The 15,231-nt window shown below is 41.3% G+C and overlaps 2 protein-coding genes across 6 annotated transcripts in view; one reads left to right on the top strand and one right to left on the bottom strand.

Moving 5' to 3' along the window:
- Positions 1-8,050, top strand: part of impact (impact RWD domain protein) — a 58,242-nt gene extending 50,192 nt beyond the window's left edge. For 3 of the 4 annotated variants that reach the window (XM_079807187.1, XM_079807185.1, XM_079807184.1), the window contains 2 exons: positions 1,168-1,302; positions 7,760-8,050. In XM_079807187.1, the coding sequence (XP_079663313.1) occupies positions 1,168-1,302; positions 7,760-7,819 (195 nt within the window). In that variant the 3' untranslated portion in view covers positions 7,820-8,050. The remainder of the gene's footprint in view (positions 1-1,167; positions 1,303-7,759) is intronic. The other variant, XM_079807186.1, reaches the window with a different exon arrangement.
- The window catches only part of tbxa2r (thromboxane A2 receptor), a 285,760-nt gene that overhangs the window by 19,427 nt on the left and 251,102 nt on the right, over positions 1-15,231 (bottom strand). The window lies entirely within an intron of this gene.

Genomic DNA, 15,231 nt, shown 5'->3' with positions numbered 1-15,231 from the left:
GGGAAAGAAAGGGGATTTAAGCAATTTTGAACGTGGCATGGTTGTTGGTGCCAGACGGGCTGGTCTGAGTATTTCACAATCTGCTCAGTTACTGGGATTTTCACGCACAACCATTTCTAGGGTTTACAAAGAATGGTGTGAAAAGGGAAAAGCATCCAGTATGCGGCAGTCCTGTGGGAGAAAATGCCTTGTTGATGCTGGAGGTCAGAGGAGAATGGGCCGACTGATTCAAGCTGATAGAAGAGCAACTTTGACTGAAATAACCACTCGTTACAACCGAGGTCTGCAGCAAAGCATTTGTGAAGCCACAACACGCACAACCTTGAGGCGGATGGGCTACAACAGCAGAAGACCCCACCGGGTACCACTCATCTCCACTACAAATAGGAAAAAGAGGCGACAATTTGCACCAGCTCACCAAAATTGGACAGTTGAAGACTGGAAAAATGTTGCCTGGTCTGATGAGTCTGGATTTCTGTTGAGACATTCAGATGGTAGAGTCAGAATTTGGCGTAAACAGAATGAGAACATGGATCCATCATGCCTTGTTACCACTGTGCAGGCTGGTGGTGGTGGTGTAATGGTGTGGGGGATGTTTTCTTGGCACACTTTAGGCCCCTTAGTGCCAATTGGGCATCGTTTAAATGCCACGGCCTACCTGAGCATTGTTTCTGACCATGTCCATCCCTTTATGACCACCATGTCCCCATCCTCTGATGGCTACTTCCAGCAGGATAATGCACCATCACAAAGCTCCAATCATTTCAAATTGGTTTCTTGAACATGACAATGAGTTCACTGGACTAAAATGGCCCCCACAGTCACCAGATCTCAACCCAATAGAGCATCTTTGGGATGTGGTGGAACGGGAGCTTCGTGCCCTGGATGTGCATCCCACAAATCTCCATCAACTGCAAGATGCTCTCCTATCAATATGGGCCAACATTTCTAAAGAATGCTTTCAGCACCTTGTTGAATCAATGCCACGTAGAATTAAGGCAGTTCTGAAGGCGAAAGGGGGTCAAACACAGTATTAGTGTGTTCCTAATAATCCTTTAGGCGAGTGTATAAGCAACACACTGTCAACGTGGTAATCCTGTGGCAAACACTGCTCACATTTGTTTCAGACATGTTAAAAAACAGTTTCCTGTCAATTCTGCCTCACAGATCCTGGATGTGCGTAACGTGCTGGTGGTGGTCTCTCGATGGTACGGTGGGATTCTGCTGGGGCCCGACCGCTTCAAACACATCAACAACTGCGCCAGGAACATCCTCATTCAAGAGGGTTACACGGACACTTCAGTAAGACATGCAGACGTTCAAAAATATAAAGCTCTGTCGTGAAACTCTAGATGGCGCAGGCTTATAGGTCCTTAACTCAACCTGTTTGAAGTCACATCAATCTCGGCACAGCTGATTGGTTCCTGCTGTATCAGTAGCCAGGCTTTAAAAAAACAACTTAATTAAAGTTAACTTAAAACAATCTTTACATAAACCCATTATAATAAATGTTATTTTTACCTGTGCCTTCCCTGTTAGACATATACAGAAATGTAATAGTTATCAAACACCTTTCTTAACTGCATAAATAATAAATGAAATATAGATCAATCATTATTAAAGCTACACTTTCCTCTGTTCCCGTTGTTCTGTGATGAACATTAATGACAGGCATCATCAGTGCTCCTGTCACTTTAAAGGGTTAGTTCACCCAAAAATGAAAATTCTGTCATTAATTACTTACCCTCATGTCGTTGGACACCCGTCAGACCTCCGTTCATCTTCAGACACAAATGAAGATATTTTAGTGTAAATCTGATGCTCTGAAAGGCCTCCATTGGCTCAATGCACGGTTCACTCTCAAGACCCTTAAAAGGCACTAAAGACGTCGTTACAAAGTCCATCTCACTACAGTAACTTTATGGAGTGACGAGAATAGTTTTTGTGCGCAAAAAAACCCTAAATAATGACTTATATAGTGATGACGATTTCAAAACACGGCATCATGAAGCTTCGAAGCGTAATGAATCAGTGAGTCGAATCATGATTCGGATCGCGTGTCAAACTGCTGAAATCGCGAGACTTTGGCGATCCAAACTGCTGAATCGACTCACTGATTCATAACGCTTTGAAGCTTCATGATGCCGTGTTTTGAAATCGTCATCACTATATAAGTCGTTATTTAGGGTTTTTTTGCGCACAAAAACTATTCTCGTCACTCCATAAAGTTATTGTAGAACCACTGTAGTGAGATGGACTTTGTAACGACGTCTTTAGTACCTTTTAAGGGTCTTGAGAGTGTAAAGTGCCATTGTGCCAATGGAGGCCTTTCAGAGGCATCAGATTTCAACTAAAATATCTTCATTTGTGTTCTGAAGATGAACGGAGGTCTTACGGGTGTCGAACGACATGAGGGTAAGTCATTAATGACAGAATTTTCATTTTTGGGTGAACTAACCCTTTAAGAAACACTTAACTCGTTCTCTCCTCACTCAGTTGATAAACTACGCTGAGATGAGGATGTATGTTAGCGCTCGGAGCAATTTCACGATTTAAGTCATCATACAGTAACCAGCAACAACCCCCTTCATAAAGCGCGCGTCTCTCACTCTAGGCTGGTCGCGACTCCCTAACGCTATGGTTGATATGACGGGAGTCACACGCGTGACGAATGGAGACAGGACTTATTATTCGCCTTGGCCAATCACCTTGACAGGACAAAAATAAACATAATGTAGTGACTGCAGGTTTAGGGACAATAGCGCAGTAAAAGTACCGATACAGCACTTAAAGGGTTAGTTCACCCAAAAATGAAAATTCTGTCATTAATGACTTACCCTCATGTCGTTGGACACCCGTCAGACCTCCGTTCATCTTCAGACACAAATGAAGATATTTTAGTGTAAATCTGATGCTCTGAAAGGCCTCCATTGGCTCAATGGCACGGTTCACTCTCAAGACCCTTAAAAGACACTAAAGACGTCGTTACAAAGTCCATCTCACTACAGTGGTTCTACAATAACTTTATGAATCGGCGAGAATAGTTTTTGTGCGCAAAAAAACCCTAAATAGCGACTTACATAGTGATGACTGATTTCAAAACAAGGCCTCATGAAGCTTCGAAGCGTTATGAATCAGTGAGTCGAATCAGTTTGATTCGCCAAATTTCAGCAGTTTGGCGGTTTGACACGCGATCCGAATCATGATTCGACTCACTGATTCATAACGCTTCAACTAAAATATCTTAATTTGTGTTCCGAAGATGAACGGAGGTCTTACGGGTGTCGAACGACATGAGGATAAGTAATTAATGACAGAATTTTCATTTTTGGGTGAACTAACCCTTTAAAATGTACTCAAGTAAAAGTACACTGTTTTTAAACTACTTAATAAAGTACAATTCCTGAGAAAAACTACTCAATTACAGTAACGAGAGTATTTGTAATTCGTTACTTTACACCAAACATATCAGCATTGTCATACCCATTACCATGCCAATCACTCTGAGTTGACATGACAGAACTTTTCACAAAATCAAACATCATCATGAAAATAATTCGGTTGTAGTTTTTTTATGTAAACGGTTCTGCCACCTTGCAAACGTGTTCTGTTGACGCATTTGTATTTTTCTTTCTGGGATTTGTCTCGGTGTCATTTTTGATTACTAAATGTTCAATATTCCTTTTTTTTTTTTTGGTTACTTCTGTGAATTTGTATGAAGAGAAGCTCTCCTCTCGAGTGTCCGCCACTTACTCATCCACCAATCACAGTGATAAGGTCACGCGAGGACGAGTTCTGAGGAGATCTGCCGGCATGCGCCCCTGACTTCTTCTGAGGATTCGTTTGTTTGTTGTTTTCTTTCATTTCTGTGCAAATGAGGACTCGTGTACAGCTGCAGGGCTGCTATGGTTACCCGGATAATAGGGGCGCACTGGTTTATCCGCAGACATACAATTACACGCATGTGTGATATGATTGTTTAAGATTTAGCTAGAATTCATTTCAGAAACCTCGACTCGATTAAAGCAGCCCGCCGATACCTGAGCTGTCACCTCTCATGAGAGCGAACGCAGGCCCTCAGATCACATTTTGCGGCACGTTATGAAATTGCTATCCGTCGTGGTTGCGGTGATTGGCGTTAAAAGCACCTAAAAGCACACGTCTCTTCATCCGCTTCTATTTTAAGCCGTGGATCTCTTTGATTGTGGACTGGATGAGTTTGTTTCCGGACTCGACAGCCTCTGAAGTTGTTTAGTTGAACCACCAAAGAGCCCATTACGCCAACTGCCTATTAAAGATAGTGTGTCTTTTGTAAAAAATCGTAATTACTATCATTTGAGCTTTTGGCTAATTAGTTTTGTTATTCCAGACCTATAGCAGTAAGTGAATGTTGAGTCAAACCACTGCTTAAAGGCGTTAGCCAAGAGAGAAACTGTCCATGCAAATGCATTAATGCAGTTCATCTGTAAAATCTTGGTCCATTACACTTCTTCATTGCGTCGTACGCATTTTGTCTTCAAGAATGCGTGGAAAAATCGCACTTTGAAATTTGTAAAAGTAGAGCACATCTGATTGCAGACGTCAGCTCTCATTGATTTGCCTCAGGCTGGGATGCATCACGCTGTTCTTTCAGGGTGAGGACGAATGTTGTGTTATCTGCGCAGTTTGAGCCGCCTGACTCATTGTGTTCGCACTCTGTCCATCGAGGCTCAAGAGTAATTAACATACAATGCATAATAACGACTAGCGGAGTAGCGGCGGGGGGGGGGCATAAAAATAGACTCCATTCAAAACATTCATTTGGACACCATTGGGTCCCTAGAGACGCTGTTTAAATAAAAGAAACAGTCTGAGGAATCGGAGCGAGTTAACAAGCCTTCTCCCTGCGCATGTCGAGGACGAACTGGTGGCATTATTTGTTGCTTTATATTGCGTCAGCTCCTCATACTAGCAACATTCATACCTTGAATGAATCATGTGACACACAGTTGCTCGCAGGACCTAATGAAGGGGTGGAAATTGTTTAATTTCATGGACATTTTTACTTTTGTGAAGGCATTTTTCCCCCTGAACAATATTAAAACACACTCACGTTTTATGTCAGACCCTTCAGTTTAATCAAGTTTGATTATATAATTCTTTTTGATTGTATGATTTCTATATTATTTAATCAAATAGATCTCGCTTCGGAAACAATGACAACTAATCTCAGATGCTTGATATCTACATTGACACTTGTTTATGTGACGCCCGTATGACGGGATATATAAACAATATGGAATTAAATCACGAATAAATGAAAAAGTATGCTCATTGTTTGCACCTAAAAATTGTTCCGCATTATAGCTCAACCAGTTTAACCGGTACCAAACGGTACATTTTTTTCGGTACTTTAGGGATGTTTACATCAATAACTGTAAAGAAACTGTAAGTCATTTATTATTGACATTATGCCAGAGCTGTCCTGGTCTCTGTGATGTTTGTCTACTGTAATACTCACTAGTAATTAGTAGGCAACTAGGTACTTAATTTAATTCATAAAAACAACTATATTAACTTTTTAATATAAAGATTTCCCACAAATGATGTGCTGTGTATTTTCTGGTAATCAAATGAAGACATAAGACATTCATTAAATGTATCTTTTAATTTGATTAAACTTTTTTTGTCAAACAAAGCTGCACAACTGAGCTTTATATGATTCAAATTAAAACATTAAAAATTGTAATTCATTACTTAAAAATAACGTTTTGATCATTTGTTATTATTACATTAGTGTTAGTATTATTTTTATTACATTGAGGCGTATCTAAATTCTGCTGTACAACAGTGATGTATTAGTCAAGTTAAACTGAACTTTTATTTTGACGGGCTGCCGTGAAGACCTTTGAGTTTCTGTGTATGACGGTAGTTTTTCTCAAATGAAATGGTCAAATGCTCATGAAGTGACTCTTCGTGTGTTCATGTCAAGAGATGGAAACATGCGATTCTGAGTGAGTGTGTGTGTGTGTGTGTTTGTGAGAGAGGAGTAAATTAAACCGCGCGTCTGCAATATTAATTCGCACACAGACACGCAGGATTCATATTTAAATAGTCTTTTTGCGGTTTAATATTCACAGACACTCGTCTATATCACCTGATGCGTTCTCAGGTACCGAGATTTGGTACCAATCAAATGTTCGGACCAATCAAATGGTCAGGGCGGGCTTTATACGATGATGGACAGATGATCAACAGTAACGTCAAAGAGCGCTTGGGTTGAATTCATTTACTAAACGGAGAACATGTCCGTATATGCGTCAACCTTTACTATTTCTCTCAAAAATTATAATCGTGTTGGTAAGTACTCCGTGTATCTTTAAATTCATTTTACAACACCGGCAAAGATCGTTTACTCTCATCTTCTTCTTCTACTTCTTCCAGCACGTGCAGTTGAGTTCTGTTGACAACTATGCGTCGCATAAAAAAATATGGGTGTAGTGTCCGTGACGTCACCCATCGGATTCTGAAGAGCAGTTTTGAAGCGTAAAATCGGGTCGAGCTGGCCGTCGCCATCTTGGCATCGCATCATCGTGCGTCACTCCCAGATATTAGAAAATGGGCAAAGAGGCGGGACGTGGGCGGAGCTGAGGTGACGCGATGACTAACACACAGCAGACAAACGGCAATCCCCCTGTCACTCAAAGTGGCCACGCCCTTAATTATGCAGAACTTTAATGTGGCGTTCACACGAGACGCGAATAAATCGCGCTATTCGAGAGAAGTTGGATGCTTGAACATTTTGAGTTTACTCGCAAAGTGAAGTTTCATTACTTTTGTATTTTTAGGCTATAACTGTACGTTACAGTTGTAGGCAACTATCACTGACTGAATTGTTTGCTTTATTTCATGTATAGATTATTATACCTTTTACTTATACTTTTGTATTATTGATAATACATAAACTTTTAATATTTAAACTTTTAACATTTAACAAAAAGAGACTGGGTTGTGTTTCATGTCATTTAATGTTATCACTGATAATGAACCAGATATTAATATACAGATTTTCTCCTCATTGTTGTCACTACTAGAGCAAGCTTCTGATTGGTTAACGCGGCGCGAATATCCACCAAAGTTCTGATTTTTCGAGTGATTTGCGCGATCCCGCGTTCAAAACGCTCAATTCACGTCATTCGCGCCGCAGAATGCCTATTCGCGCCTCTGCATTGACTTAACATGTATATCACTCACACGATCAACGCACAATAAGGCTTTATATAATGTAAACGAATGAGTTATAAAAAAAATTCACCCCCCTCACAGTCGTCATGAAGGGCAAAATTAGCCGTATAGACCAAAACCACAATTTGTCCCAGACTGTAAACATGTGTTCTTCTGCTGTAAAGTTGGGCATTTTATAACATGAGCTCAATGAGATTCTGCTCCCGTCTGGAGTCTGTCTCTAGTGGCCAGTCCATGAACTGCAGTTTAAGTCACTTCCATATCGGCTTCAAGAGAAACTGGAGGAGGTTGCCGCTTGTGTGTCGCTCAACATACGTCACTTGCTCTTACAATTGAGTGCCGAGGCATTTTGGTTGAGACACACCCCATAATCACAGTCCATAGAGCAGATCAGACTCATAATCTGACTAGAATCTGAGTATGACGACGTCAGGCTACATTTTTTCACTACATAAATGCACAATTTTAGCAAGCCCTTCGTTTCGGATTTCCTTGTTTTATCACTTCTCTTTAATGCTTTCTTTTTCTCTTCCAGGAGGAAACATCCAAAGCTGGAGGGAAGAACAAAAGATCGAAGGGCAAGAAAGCAAAGTGAAAAAAACGAAACCCAGAACACCGCCTTCCTGGAACACATGAGGACTGGCAACTGTTTCGGACTAATAAAATCCATGGGAAATTCCCAAAACAGCGTTCGTCATCGTGATGAGGATTAAACAGCTCGGAAGTCCAAAAACGGCTTGTGTATGCCGTGGAGTTGAATCCTCCGTTGCTACATATCGTCCCACTAAGTGCTTTGTCTTATGAATAAAGATTTTTATGAATCACAAATTGATTTGCACATTGTATGATTTGCAAATGAGAGTTTGAGGCTTTCATGAAGTCACAAGGACAAACGAGTGTGAAACGGGTAATAAATCCCCCTGACATTCATCAGCGACCTTTGATCCCTTCTCCAGTTTAATGATGCTCTAATAATGTAATTTGATAAAGCCTGACAAAAGCAATTTAAGCTTTTCCATGAGCGTAATACCGGCATGTCCGTTTCAGATTGACTAAGCGTTTTTTTTTACGGCAAATGTCAATGCACAACAGCCCCTGAAAGTGCTTTGATTGTCAAACGTCCATTACGCCCGTCTACTTAATCCCTTGACGCTCTCCAATATTGCGTTTTCACTCATACTTAACCTTTTGAGTATTGAATGTCGTTGCTTTACGAATGAAACTTTGCAGGGCCAGAGTCCACGGCCACCTGGTGAGTTTGCTATGACTCGCATGCTAATTGTCCTTAATGAGCTCATGTGAGAATAACTTGATCGCTTTGGCGCTCGGCGTCCTAATAAACAGATGCTAGGTCATGGGAGAACCACATGAATACTAAGTCGGAATTGGAGGCATTTGCATGATGGCGGTTGGGTGGCGTGTCTCGGAAAGCAACTTGTTGGTTTGCGTTCCAGCATCCCCGAATGATTTCCGGTCTTGGCTCAACCTGTGAACCTCCGAATGGGAATGAGTCACCCAGAGAAGGTACTCAAGTGATTTTTGAAGTCTTGCCTTAGCTGCGCTCTTTCTCCGCCGTCTTCCCTCTTAAATACCTCTGGGCCTTTGACATCCCGGCCTCTTTCCTCTCTCTCCAGCACAAGTCGTAGTCTTCTCACTTTCATCCTCCCGGCATGCATCTATTCCCTTTTCTCTGGACTATTCTTTCATGCCTCTATCTCTCTCTCTCCCTGTGTTCCACAATTTCCTTCCAATGAATATTAATGCACCTTTTGACTGTCAGCACCTACCCTTTCAGATTCAATTGCTTGCTTGGACTCGAGGGGCATTGCTAAATGCTTTGGTGGGCTTTTGCTGTGACATGTTTTCTATGTATAAGGATAAATCTGCCTTGAATGCAGAACTTGCTCAAGGCCTGTTTGGCACCTCATCTTTGCCCAGATTAACCGACGCCTTTTATTTGGTCCACAGAATCACGGCAGCAAATGTGAGAACTGTTTCCCCAAAGGACAACTCGGTTTCTGGCAAGGAATCAAACTTCTCTCCAAATAACTGCAAGAAAACGCCACGCTGTGCTTTGATACTTCTTAAATGGACTAAAGCAACTTGCTGTGTGAACAAGGCGTCTCATCAGTCTTCTAACCAACAGAGAGCTTTTATTTTGTGCCACATTTGGCATCTAGTGTGGAACTGCACTATATTTGGCTAGAAGTAAATCCATGATACATCAAGCAACACCATGCTGTGTATTGGCACAGATCTGTGACATGCTAATTGCCAATATGATGTAGAAAAATGTTGACATGCAAGGATTAATTCGACTCCGAGGATTGCAATGCTTTTTTTTCCCGGCAGATTTGACTGGGCAAAGCTTCCAAATCAATAATGTCTTATTTTCTCCGCTGTAAGAATGGTTTGCCCAAAGGGCATCTATATCGCATTATGGCTTATAACATCTCAAGCAACAAATAACTTTAAAGGATTAGTTCACTTCAAAATTAACATTTCCTGATATTAGACTCACCCCCATCTCATCCAAGATGCTCATGTCTTTCTTTCTTCAGTCGAAAAGAAATTAAGTTTGAGGAAAACATTCCAGGATTTTTCTCCTCACCATTGACTTCCATTGCAACCAAAATGTTGAAGGACCACATCAATGCGGTTTCAAAGGAAGGGCTTCAGAGGCTCTGCACAATCCCAGACGAGGAATATGGAATTAAAAAAAAACCTAACATAAATTTTAACCTAAATTGCTCATCTGCGACGTGCTAGTGATTGCGCAATCACGTCGAAAACGTCACACTAGACGTAGGCGGAAGTGCCGCCCCCATGTTTTACAAAGCATGTGAAGCGCCCTTTTTAAAGTTGGAGATGGGTTTTTTTTTTTTTTTGTAAAGGGCATTTGTATTATGGTGCGTTCAAAGCATGTCTTAACATGAACATGAACGCCACCACGAAGTCGTAAATACCAGTGGGAAGATCGGTACGAGTTGGGGGCGTGTCAGTGAGAAACATGGCGGAATCAATGGATGCAACGTCTGTAGTTGAATATAACGGGTATTTAGCAGTGACACTGACAGTCTTTGTCATTTACAACAAAGTAAGCTAGCATTGTAATATAACAATTAGCCTAATACACTCGCCTAAAGGATTATTAGGAACACACACTAATACTGTGTTTGACCCCCTTTTGCCTTCAGAACTGCCTTAATTCTACGTGGCATTTATTCAACAAGGTGCTGAAAGCATTCTTTAGAAATGTTGGCCCATATTGATAGGAGAGCATCTTGCAGTTGATGGAGATTTGTGGGATGCACATCCAGGGCACGAAGCTCCCGTTCCACCACATCCCAAAGATGCTCTATTGGGTTGAGATCTGGTGACTGTGGGGGCCATTTTAGTCCAGTGAACTCATTGGCATGTTCAAGAAACAAATTTGAAATGATTGGAGCTTTGTGACGGTGCATTATCCTGCTGGAAGTAGCCATCAGAGGATGGGGACATGGTGGTCATAAAGGGATGGACATGGTCAGAAACAATGCTCAGGTAGGCCGTGGCATTTAAACCATGCCCAATTGGCACTAAGGGGCCTAAAGTGTGCCAAGAAAACATCCCCCACACCATTACACCACCACCACCAGCCTGCACAGTGGTAACAAGGCATGATGGATCCATGTTCTCATTCTGTTTACGCCAAATTCTGACTCTACCATCTGAATGTCTCAACAGAAATCCAGACTCATCAGACCAGGCAACATTTTTCCAGTCTTCAACTGTCCAATTTTGGTGAGCTTGTGCAAATTGTCGCCTTTTTTTCCTATTTGTAGTGGAGATGAGTGGTACCCGGTGGGGTCTTCTGCTGTTGTAGCCCATCCGCCTCAAGGTTGTGTGTGTTGTGGCTTCACAAATGCTTTGCTGCATACCTCGGTTGTAACAAGTGGTTATTTCAGTCAAAGTTGCTCTTCTATCAGCTTGAATCAGTCGGCCCATTCTCCTCTGACCTCTAGCATCAACAAGGCATTTTCGCCCACAGGACTGCCGCATACTGGATGTTTTTCCCTTTTCACACCATTCTTTGTAAACCCTAGAAATGGTTGTGCGTGAAAATCCCAGTAACTGAGCAGATTGTGAAATACTCAGACCGGCCCGTCTGGCACCAACAACCATGCCACGCTCAAAATTGCTTAAATCACCTTTCTTTCCCATTCTGACATTCAGTTTGGAGTTCAGGAGATTGTCTTGACCAGGACCACACCCCTAAATGCATTGAAGCAACTGCCATGTGATTGGTTGATTAGATAATTGCATTAATGAGAAATTGAACAGGTGTTCCTAATAATCCTTAAGGTGAGTGTATATAACGATACCGTTTACAGTGGCTTCATAGATTAAGTAAAAACGTAAAAGATTAAACCTCACCTGATGCGCATTCTTTGTGCTTCATTTTCTATAAGCAGAGTTAACAAACCTTGCTGTATTTTCGTGAAATTCATTAAAAGAAGGTAGACCGCCATCTTGCTCCCACCAAAGAGACTTGAACGCACATGATGTCGTAAACACGACTTCTCGCCTCGTAAATACGAACATCCCAGGAGGACTTGAACTCATCATTAGTCCTTGCGCGTTCGCTCGGGGCAGTACTTCCGCCGACGTCTAGTGTGACGTTTTCGACGTGATTGCACAATCACTGGCACGATCACAAATAAGGACTACATTACCCATAATACTCTCTGCCCGGACTCATCATCCCTGATTACATCGACCTGTGTCTCGTTACCCTGTTCACCTCACCCTATATAAGCCTGGTTATCTCAGTCATCCATTGCGAAGTCTTGTTTAGTGACTTAATCATAATCAGAGTATTATGGGTAATGTAGATGAAGTGCCCTCTGGTGGTAACCACGGACACTCTCATTTGTGATCGTGACACGCAGAGCAGCGCAAGATGAGCAATTTAGGTTAAAAAGTATATTCCTTCTCATATTCACCGAAGGTTTCCCTAGATAAGACCCTATTCCTCGTCTGAGATCGTGCAGAGCCTCTGAAGCCCTTCCTTTGAAACCAGATTGATTTGGTCCTTCAACATTTTGGTTGAAATGGAAGTCAATGGTGTGGAGAAAAATCCTGGAATGTTTTCCTCAAAAAACGTAATTTATTTTCAACTGAAGAAAGAAAGGCATGAACATCTTGGATGAGATGGGGGCGAGTAAAATATCAGGAAATTTTCATTTTGAAGTGAACTAATCCTTTAAATAACATTAGAGATTCTGAGTAAAGTTGCCTATATGAGCCAAATCTCCGGCATGCTAACCATCCATTTGATGCAACCGACTGTAAGAGTAAATGCTATATTGAACTTTGCAACTCGATAATATCCCTCCAAACATAGCCACCAAGAGAGAGCCATTAGCATGGCATGAAAGTGGCTAATTTGCATGGAGTATAAGAAACCCTTCCCTTTTGTGTGCTGGCTGACAACAGTATCAATGAATAATATTAATCGTGGGAGAAATCAAATCAGCACATTAGCTGTTCTCCGTCGAGTCCCTGAGGAGCAAGAAGACCACAGCAGAATGGTAATTCATGTTGTTTTATCGTCTGAAGTGGCTTTGGGAGATGGCCGTTGTTGTTTGTTCAAATGAGGGTCAGGGCTCTTCATCTCTGGAGATCAAACATCAGAAGGGTGCAGCCGAAAGCTTGTTTCATAAGAGTCTCCTACTTCTTTAGAAGGTGAGAGAGCAGATCCCCATTGAAGCGAGTTGTGGCTCCTGCTCTGGGCCTTTGGAAGACGCTGGATACTTCTTCTGCCGCAAGAATAAAGCTTGTTTGCTAAAAAAAGGCACTTAGCCGCCTTTCTGTGTTATCTTCTTCTGACACCTGCCTCTGCAAGTACAAATGCTTTAATGTTTGAAATCCCTGGCTCATTAGCAACACGACAACCCGAAACAAGACTATTAAAGCTTTAACCCTTTCGCTCAGGTGTGGGTTGTGGTATAATCATGGTTGTTGAACTATGCTTTATTTTGAAGAATGTCGGTAACCAAACGGACTTTCATTGCATGGACAAAAACACTTCAAGATATCTTCTGTTATGTTCCACAGAAATGGCTTTGGAATGGCGTGATGGTGAGTAAATACCTGTGTTTCAACTGTTATACGGTAGGGGGGCGCTGTTACACATCTTCTGAAAGATTTCTGAACCTCCAGATCAAAAGACACGTGAAGAAGAAGCAGAAACAAGCGATGGCATACGTAAAATAACGCAATCATCAACATTAAACAGCATATAAATCAAAACTGCCTGATGCTACTGAGTGAAATGTCGACCCAGGACGAGCTACAGGTGAAGCTTTGGGGGTGTGGACTCGATCTACTCCATCTGTGTTTTGATCTGAATCTGATCCAGGCGTAGCATGCGACAAAAACGTGATTTTCTCAGCTTTTTGCTCAAAACGTTGCTTTTTTATGAAACTTGCCCACATTCAAGTGTTGATGTAATGAATGCATTTAGTTAGAATAAAACTAAATGTTCTGGGGGCCATGAAAATTTGGGGAAATGATTAAAAATGCTGGCGAGGAAAGAGTTAATAAACAATTGGATGCTTGTATCAGGTTCCACAAAGAGTTCCTCCATTAATGAGATCCATTTACATGATTTATACATTTGTTTCACTGCACTTTTATAGCGCTTGTTTTCCATTTTAAAGCCACACTTATGCTAATCGAATCGCTCCCTGGCCTCTCAAGTGACCCTCTTTGGAGGCGATTGGTATCGCTGGCGTGGCCTAGACAAGAAATCCCGGGTTAATTTGCACTTCATAATTAAAGACGAATGGTACATTTAAAAGGGTTTTTAGAGGAATTTAACTGCGCGACTGCTGGAACTAATGGAAGCTAAAGGAGCTGCGCCATGTAGTGCCGCTAAATTGGATTTCGCAGATGCACCATTATTTCAGTATCAATGTCATGCACGTGTGTGTGAAACGCAGGGGCAAAGCTCTGGTGCACAGCTGAGAAGGCGCTCGCGGGGCTAAAGTTGCTCTTTTGTGTCAGTGGGGAAATGACTCACGCAGGAAAAGAAGACCACATCTCTGACAGCGAGTGTAATTAAGATTTCTTTCCAACCTAAAAAGGACTTGGTTGAGTGTGTTTAGGGAGAGGAGGCGTACTGTACATGATGTGTATTTAAAAACCGTACTGTAATTAGGGTGTTTATTTGTAATGCCTTTAACGTCATGTTCTTGGCTGATCGATTAGAGGCATTCATTTTTTTGTTTTTTTCCTTAAATGCTTAAGGCGTCATAACACACCAGTCTCATGTGAATCTTGAGTATCTATAGAGTCGTGTTGATCCGTCATATCTCCCAAGAGTCTTTAGTTTATCATATAAGACAGATATACTGTAGCGATTCTTTCTGAAAACAGCTGTGGAGGAGTGCAGTGGCCGGAGCTAAAGAGTCACACACACACACACATACTCGGGGTGAAACGGTACACAAAACTGACGGTTCGGTACAGCAGTTTTACAAAATTGCTTTTCATTTATTTTTATTAAACAGTCAGTGGTTTACTGAAAAAAATTGTGTCTGTCCTTAAATGAATTAAATTATAACAAAGTTTCTTAAACTATATAGGGAGCCTTACTTGCACTTTACTATAATATTAAAGGACAGAGCCCAAACTATTAGCCTAATTTCAGTTGCTATTTTTAGATATAATAATCAACACTCAAATAACACATTGTATGCAAACATGTAAACTTCACATAAGGCAGTTTTTGCATTAACTTCTAAATCTAATAATAAAATGTTTGGAATATAGGCCTAATTAACACACAGTGGCTGTCATTTTCATGACAGGTTTATTTAAACATATGAAATAATCAATAACAGGTTCATCAGAATATAATGAATATAACGACTAATATAGGTCATATATTTAGTGAAAGAGTTGATTTCTCTAGTGAACTCACAGCTGTGGACACTGAATGACTTCTGAGGTAAATGTGAT

Source organism: Gobio gobio (genome assembly GCF_949357685.1).
Source record: "Gobio gobio genome assembly, chromosome: 24".
In the NCBI taxonomy this organism is placed as follows: Eukaryota; Metazoa; Chordata; class Actinopteri; order Cypriniformes; family Gobionidae; genus Gobio; species Gobio gobio.
Note: the sequence above shows the minus strand (reverse complement) of the source record. Positions and strands in the feature narration are given on the sequence as shown.